Below are 8888 nucleotides of genomic sequence, written 5' to 3' on the forward strand. Positions count from 1 at the left end.
GCCTCTAGATGAGAGCTTAACTACTTCAGGAATTGTGGAAACTGTCAAACATCTCCTTAGCAATAGGAGCTTAAAAGTCCAGTAGAGGGCAAGAACTTGTTTAATAGATGGAATCGGGCTAGAGATAAAGATCCAAATCACCAGGATATGGAGATAGGTGGGGCATGTCATGAAGATGACGCCAAGTCCTCAAGTGACATGAAAATAGCTGGTTCTGACTAGCCTAGTTCCATGGAGCAGGTAAGGACTAGCCTAGTTTTGACTATCATAGGAGCAGTTTTCAAAGGGCTAATGGTTGGTTATCCAGTCTTCTCGTTGCATACAAGTGGGGCAATCCAGAGTTCAAATCACTTCAGCCTTTTGACACCACTCGTGCGAGTAGTAGACCATATAGAGGATTTATTTTCATTTATTAATTTATATTCAAGATCATTTTCAATTTATTGTAATAAATATTATATTTTTTTATTGTGTAGTAATATAAATTTTGTTTAATATTCAGTTTTATTTGTATTGCATTATTTTTATATTTCAAATATTTAAAAAATATAGGTTTCGATTGAATTATATATAATTAAAAAAAATTACTAGCATGTTAAGGCCTCTCAAATCTATTACAAAAGCTTTTATCGGCGCTTGTGTAGAAATCTTACAGCGCTTTTTCATAAGAAAAACTATCTAGAAACCATTTTACTGGCTCTCGGAGTGACTTTTACCGGTGCTTATTCGCATCGAAAAAACTGCAATTACCAGTGCTCATACAAGCGCCGCAAAAAGTCACCTAGCGCAGGCAATACTTTTACCGAAATACCCATTTAGCAGCACTTAAGTAGCGCTGCTAATACAATCACCAGCACTTTTAAGGGCTTTTACTGGTGCTTTCGAGCGCCGGTAAAAGTCCCAATTATTGTAGTGCAATGGCTTCCAAAACAAACATAAACAACCGACTTGGGCTTTCTTGAATCGAGCCAACTCTAGCATTCGTGCTCATTAATAGAGGCTTTGTTCCCTCTCTCTGCCTTATCTGACATTTCTTTATTGCAGAGAGATATTGGTCTGATGATCTATACCTTCTTTCCCAGAGCCTTTTGGTAGTACTCAAGGTATTCATTCTCCAATTCAGAAAAACTATTCACCACCACACTGTAACATTTTGCATCGACATCTATGGATCTACTTAATAACTTTTGTAAATCAAACTTTTGTTTGTTCCCATATAGTAGTTGGGATTTGGGTATCTCAATTCGATGAGGTAAGCTCGGCACATCGACTGGTTCTGACTCAAAGGCAACGTTTTTGTGAGACTTATAATGGTGTGTTTTGTGCAGGCACAAGAGAGAGAAGCAGTACATACCATGGAAAAAGATCCTCAGTATCTCGAACTTGCTGGCTGTTTCGAACATCCATGGGAGTGAAGAGTCTGAAATAATACAGCTCGGGCGCGGTTGTTGTTCTTGAAGATACTGTTCTATTGGCTGTTGTAGCAAATCGACTGCTTTAATGAAATCCATGACCATTTCCAGACTGATGGTGTCCATGTTCTTGCGTCCGTCTGGCAAGCCGGCTTCTTGAGATGGGAAGCAAAATTCGACAAGCTGGATTTGGAGATCGAATTTGATGACGCGGTTTGATACTATTCTTGAATTGAGCTGCATTAAGGGTGGTGGTGATTATGGTAACTAGCATGTCGCGCCTTGCTAACAAGTGGGCCATGTCGAACATTGGGATCAAGCGGCCTTAGGTGCGGAAAGGAAGGAAGATGAAATGAAGCTGGTGAGAATCTTAAGAAGCCATGGTGAGTTTTGAGGAGGATACAAGAGAAAGTTGGCTGAATTATAATTGAAGGTGGAGTGACTGGTGCATATATGTAACGCCCAAAAATCGAGGGTTGAGCAAAACTCAACTCCTGAGATCCATCGCATCATTTATGCAACATAAATAATGATGATTAAATGTTGTCCGTATTAGTGCATTAATTATGAATGAGATTACACTAAATCAGCATATCATACTTCAGAGATGATTAAATTAAGCAAGTAGAAGACTGTGATAGATATATAAAGTATATAAGTGGTTATAAACCCCCAGAGTATGATCATGTCACCAGGATGAATATATACAGTTTGTTCCAAAACATACAAAATAATATAATGTAATGTCCAACTAATTTGTATCCTTGTAATCCCGTCGATCAGTACATGGTCCACATAGACCCGCTTGATAGCTACATATAGGAGAACTCCTCATTGTCGTAGAAGTCAGGCTCCGCTTCGTAAGCCGTATCATTATCTGTAACTAAAACAGAGTCTGGTTGGTGTTTTAAAACATCGTCTCAGAGTGGGAGTGAGTGATCAACTCAGTGGAGCTATAAGGCAAAAGTTAACATGTTATCAATTCAGTCAAGCAGTAATGATAAAGCAATATAACAAGCATTTCCTAACTACTCTAGTTAATGCAAGGATAATATGTGGTAATTATGCATGCCCTCGCCTGCACTCCCTCAACGATACCATCTCACGGTCGCACATGTTACTCCCACTGTGCCTTCATCGCCAAAACACATGCAGTGCGGTGTATGCACGTGTTAGCCGAGTTCTTGATTAGACTTATTCATATAGCAGATCCAGGAAGCTAAGGTACCTCCCTTTATATCATTTACCCAAATGATGATCCATCTAGGGTCGTTAATCCTAGTCAATCACATATGATAGGAAAGTTATAGGGCAACATCACCCCTGATTTGAAAAGTAGTGCATAGGCAAGTTCGCGAGTTTACACTCGAGGTCACTACGGAAAGATTCGTCACCATCAGTGTAGGCCTATTTTATACTCGAGGTCACTACGGAAGGGCTCGTCACCTTAGCGTAGGCCGACAGCTCGAATACAGTGTCTCATACCACTATATTCAGCTCACGAGTTTGGGTTGTTCACTGGTCATTACGGGGAGGCTCGTCACCCCAGCATAGGCCAACATCTCGACCACAGTAACCCATAGCACCATGCTCGGCTCATGAGTCTTAGCGAATCGGTACTATGGTTGAAACGGGCTTTACATTAGTAAGTGGTACCTTAGATTCAAGCAGTAGTGTCCATACAAGTTAAGCATACAATAGGCCAATTGGGTTATTTGACAAGTTCAATTGGTATGAGTGCACGCTGAATTAGTCGACATGGAGTGCGTAAGCACTCCACGTGGCCTAACCACTATCGATAATCACCGTACGACTTGGATTCATTGGATGTATCTAAGGTGGCGAGGCTAGTTTGGCCACTCAATCAGGAACAGTTACTGATTACCTGGACTACATAGTAGTCCCAATCATACTCAAGTGTAATAGATATTCACATGTGATGATCATAACAGCATTTAACAGTAAATACAAATACAATAATCATTTGAGCATTTTATCAAACACATAGAACATGTTATTATACAAATGCCATTTCTACATAAAACACGTAGTAGCAAGATAGGTTACATAGATAAGGTAATTGAGAATCCTATCTCAACACCCTCATTAAATACATTCAACAAGCAATTTCTCATTCAGACATTTTATCAAACACTTAGACTACACATTTCAACATACATGTAATAAATTAGTTATAACATATATTATGACAAATCCTTTCACAAAGGAGTTATCATACGTATAACAAACATGAATTCTAGATTAATAGTCATGGCAAGCATAAATCATAATTTTCTATTCATTCAAACATTTCAACAAACACATGGAATGCATTTAGTCTACAACCTAGTTTACACATATATGCTATATCGAAAACGTCATAACTAAGATCATATAGTAGTAATCAAGTCAGACATAAATCATTAGCTGACATTGAAAGCCTTGAAGACCATAACTTAAACATTTATAGTCTGCACCTTTCATCAGTATGCTCGTTACAAACTCAGTTCGTACCCAACGTCTTTGTTTACAGCACAATGGCTACCTAAACATTGAAATGGGTTAGCTATTTCACTGATTTCTCTATTTGGATTTCTAAAATAGATTAGGGTAGGATTTCTTACCCAAAAACGAAGTTGGATTCGATGGTGTAGTGACACAGGAGAGATGATTCGGTACGTGGAGTGCTGTGGGAGTGAATTTCAACAACGATCTCCTAATCTCTCACTCTTCTCCTCACTCTTTTCTCCTCTTTTCTCTCCTCTCTCTCCTAAGGTTAGAGAAAATTCGTATGGAATAAGAGAGGGGTAGGTTTAAGGCATTATATAGGCCCAGAAGTGATGTCAATGGCCCTAGGGCCATGGTATACTTAGGTTATAGCCAAAAGGCATCTGTTTCGGGCCAACGGATCTCATCTGGAGGTCCATTGCTCACATACGGTCTGAAGAAAGTTCCTTGACAGTGGATCTATGCCAGGTTAAGGTTTCGGTCCAATCGGATTAATGGATCGATCGTGGGGGACCCGTTTCAGTTTAACGGTCACCGTTACTTGATAAGGGCCACAAGTAAACTGACATGTGTAGGGAAATTTCCCTGATCCATGGGTAAAGTTGGGTAAGAAACTGACGATCTAAAACCTTAAATTTGTCCCACAAGTGAACGGCCCAATTTACTTAAGTTTGAGTTCATTTTTCTATGAATATTCACATTTCTCACACACTTTACTCAGGGCTCTAGTTATGCATTTTTGGATACTTTTTAAACTCAATTCCCACTATGGTTGTTAAGCCCATTAAGGTGGTCATAACCTCATCATTTCGCAGTCATCAGACTTTCGACGCGCGGTCCAGGTCCAATACTGAGTTACAATGTACTCTCGAGAGCAACTGGGTTTTGAGACTGATCCTAGGTTTCTAGGTAATATTGGGTTAGCGATTCTAATGGTTTTGGGTCTTGCAGTTCGTATAGAAAGTGGTTTGAGCTAATTCTCCGATTTGTTTAGTTTAGTACTTAATTAATTTTTGCCTAATTTCTACAGAATTCGATCTTTAGTGATTTCTGCCTGAGGTGATACTTAGGTCTTTGTACGGATTTTTCTGAGACGTTACAATATATATAGGAGTTAAGAATCTTCCAGAGTTCACTGCCCATTGATCGGTATTATTATGAGAGTCGAACGAGTTAGCTGGGCACAACTCGGCTCTACTCGACCAGTAACTAACTTCAGCTTGAACTCATCTCGGATCAGTCCTTGAGACTCATTGACTAGCTCGGCTTGGTTCAATTAGCATTTGAACCAGTTCGACCCGAGTTCAAGCCTCTGCATTATTTTCTTAAACACATAGAGTGCAACTTCAATTTCTCACATAATACAAAATAGTCACAATGCTTTACAAATATTTCATCGAATACTCGGCAAGCCAAAATCAAAATCAAGATATGAGAGTTATCTTATAATGTAAAAAATAAAAAAAATAAAAAAAATAAGTAATTTGTTTCGTATCCATTCCTTCCTCGCCACTAGCCTTTCTCGTGGGGAATGTACCACTACAACAAGGACTTTTACCGGTGCTTTTGAGCGCCGGTAAAAGCCCCAAAAAGCGTCAGCGTTACTTTTCCCGGTGCTTAAATGGGGGTGTTGGCAAAAGTTTTTCCTGCGCTATCAAACTTTTACCGACGTTTGTCTAAGCGCCGACAATTATGTATCCTTTTCCGATGCTCATTTTGACTTTACCAACGCTTATGGTGGGCGCTAGTATTAGCGTCAACAAAAGTCTAACCAACCACCGGTATAAGTATTCCAAAGCAACACTTTTAATCATGGAAAAGCGCCGATAAAAATCTATATAAGCTCCGGTAAAAGTCTTAAGAACAGTTGTATAGATTTGGGAGGCCCCAGCGCAGGCCAGTAAATTATATATATATATAATTCAATTGAAACCTGTATTTTTATAATATTTAAAACATAAAAAATGTTGGAATACAATTAAAACTGAATATTAAACAAAATTTATATTACTTCACAATATATATATATATATATATATATATATATATATATATATATATATATATATATATATATATATATATATATATATATATATATATAACAATAAATTGAAAATGGTCTTGAATAAATAAATAAATAAAACAAATCCTCTATGTGATCTACTCCTAGCACGAGTGGTGTCAAAAGGCTGAAGTGCTTGTAGGCATAAATTTAGGCACAATTGATTAAAATCCTGCACACAAGGAAAAAAAAAAGAGTAAAAAAGTAGCATTAATTCAAATAAAACAAGCTATAATTTGCATGAATGTCTTTGATAAAAAAAAAGTCATGCACTGAAACAAGCTGGCAAAATGGATGGACGATACAAATAAAACACACACATCACCGGCCACTTATACTGAACTACCAAATCCGAGTCCATAGATAATAGCATTAATTCAAATAAAACAACGGGCAAGACAGTCCAAAAAACTAGCTATTAGTATAGATAAGGTAGATGTGAATTACCTATGCCCAATTTCCCGAGATATGCCACCTGCATCTTAAAAAACCCACATGTGCCACATAGGTTAGTTTTAATCTATGAGTATATATAGGATGTCTACACATGCCAACATGACTAAATGTACAACAACACATGCTTCTTCATACAAATGAAAAAAAAATTGACTATACATATCAACACTCTTATATACTACATTTATAGCTCCTGAAATCAAGAATTTTCAGTAGAATATGGGTGTTGTTAAGGAAAAGACTAGACTGGCGTGGTAATAGACTCATCTTTGGCAAAGAAATACATTCAACAAGCTGTTTTATGCAATTAAGTGGCGATGTTGTTCAAGAGCCAAAACCCATTGATAAAAGCATTACAAGGATATAGGATGTTGCAAGCAATCATGCTTTAAGTATGTAGCAGAAAAAACAACCTTCAATTATTGTGGTCTTGTTGGAATCTGGCTCGGAACTTATCCTTTTACATAAACCAACAGTAAGTAGGAGGGAAACCCCAAGAATAATAATCTTTGGCCTAGGAATTTCTATTGTATGCTCCATTTTTCAAAACTTATAACCCAAAAAAGTATGTAAAACAATACCTCATGGTTGACCACGGGGTCTTCCATTTCCCAGAGATTTTGGGGATTCTTCTATGGGAAATTGACCGTACTCGTTTCGAAGTTTGGGCAAATTACCTCGATTACTACGACACTCCATATATTCCCTAAAGGGCCTTTTAACAGCTTTTAGAATTTTCTTCGGATGAAAATGCCCCTGACCTTGGTTCAGGTCCTGTATGATCCTGGAGTGAAGCATAAGTCACCCGCTGTCTTAACCCCTGAGAAACGGACGGATCGGCTACTCCCCGGGACACCGTCTAATGGCTGGTGCTTGGCGCTCTGTGGGCTCCACCACCAAGTACGTGTTTCATCCATGCCGTTCATATATTTCTATGGATCATTTTATGGCACGAGACCAAAAACGAGCATGATCCAATAACGACGGGCCTAGGGGGATTTTAATGGTGGATATCCAATAACTATAATTTCCCCACAGTGTGGTCCACCAGAGAGTTCTATCACTCTCTTTTTCCGGTTTAAGCCATAAAATGATATTTAAAACTGGACGAACGGACTGGATGAAGCACGTACATCATACTGAGGCCCACAGACCACCGATCACCTGCACCGTGAGTTTCGGAAGGGGCCAATGTCACACTTATGTACATTTGAAAGACCCTCTCCTTCCTCTTCTCTTGTTTTCCTGGAGAAGCTAAGATCTAGGGACCAAACGGCCAGAGAGAGACGTCGTTTCTCCTCGAAGTTTCACTCGTCTGAAACCCTCTTCCACTACGAGGTTAGTATTTTATTCTGTTTCAACTGCGGGTAGGCATTTGCCAAGGTGAAGGAAGGACAGAGTCGAGAAGCCTAGGTACTTTGCTGGTCATACGAAAGGGAGTGTAATGGCGGGCACACCTTGATCAAACCTCCACCGTTGGATGGTTAACAACCACGGCATCATGTTTGTGACAGTATTTAGATCGTGGCTGCCACTTGTCACGACTGCGGTTGTGATGTTATATGGATTGTGCTCGTTAGGGATATGGCATTGGATACAACAATGACCTAGTGTGAATCATTACCATGATCCAACGTGTAGGACAACCACGATCCACTGTGCTTCATTACCATAAGATTACGACCCAATGTGCTTCATTACCTTAAGATTACGAAGACTACGTCGGTTGAATTCGATTTGATAATTAAAGTTCTGTACGGTGATACAACTCGAAAGTGCATCACCGCACGGGGAATGACCGATGTAGTGAATCTAAGAGAAATGAAGTGTACGGGCGGTCAGTTTACATGGTGCTTCATAAGACACAATGGGACATTTTAGACAAAGTGAAGGTTTCATGTGAGAATATGAAGCCTCCAGAAACTAGAAGATCTAATGGGAGCGAGAAGATAGGCTAACACCCAGATGCTGGAGATGCAAATGAATAGGTCACAATCGGCGTTGATGCACCTTCATCCCTACTGGCTGAGGATAAGGCCGAGGCTGGTGACGACTAATTTTTTTTGTTGTAATTGGTTGTGATAATGTAACATGAACTGTAATATATTATATAAATATATATACCTATTATTTATTGATCCATCAACTTTGGTACATGTTAACCACTTTCCAATGTATATGCTAACCTCGATCCATTGTGCATTTGAACCACGACCTACATAGGAAAACGGGAACTTAACAATGGGTCATGGTTGTCATGACAATACGATCATGATTGAAATGTCACACGAGTCGTCTTTCTCATTAGGTGACGGTTGTCAGCGCCGGATCAATATGGACGACAACCACGATCCATTACAGCCATGTCCCTTATCAGCTACAACCAATGATTCACGTATACCACGACCCATATAACACGACAAAAATGACCCACATCATTCTAGTCA

The 8888-nt window shown here is 39.1% G+C and overlaps 1 protein-coding gene across 1 annotated transcript; it reads right to left on the reverse strand.

Annotated features, from left to right (window-relative positions):
- Positions 1-1064: 1064 nt before the first annotated feature.
- Positions 1065-1655, reverse strand: LOC131217568 (UDP-glycosyltransferase 73D1-like). Its single transcript, XM_058212503.1, has one exon. It carries the CDS (start codon positions 1653-1655, stop codon positions 1065-1067), a length of 591 nt encoding a protein of 196 aa, XP_058068486.1.
- Between the last annotated feature and the right edge of the window lie 7233 nt (positions 1656-8888).

Source organism: Magnolia sinica, chromosome 10 (genome assembly GCF_029962835.1).
Source record: "Magnolia sinica isolate HGM2019 chromosome 10, MsV1, whole genome shotgun sequence".
NCBI lineage: Eukaryota > Viridiplantae > Streptophyta > Magnoliopsida > Magnoliales > Magnoliaceae > Magnolia > Magnolia sinica.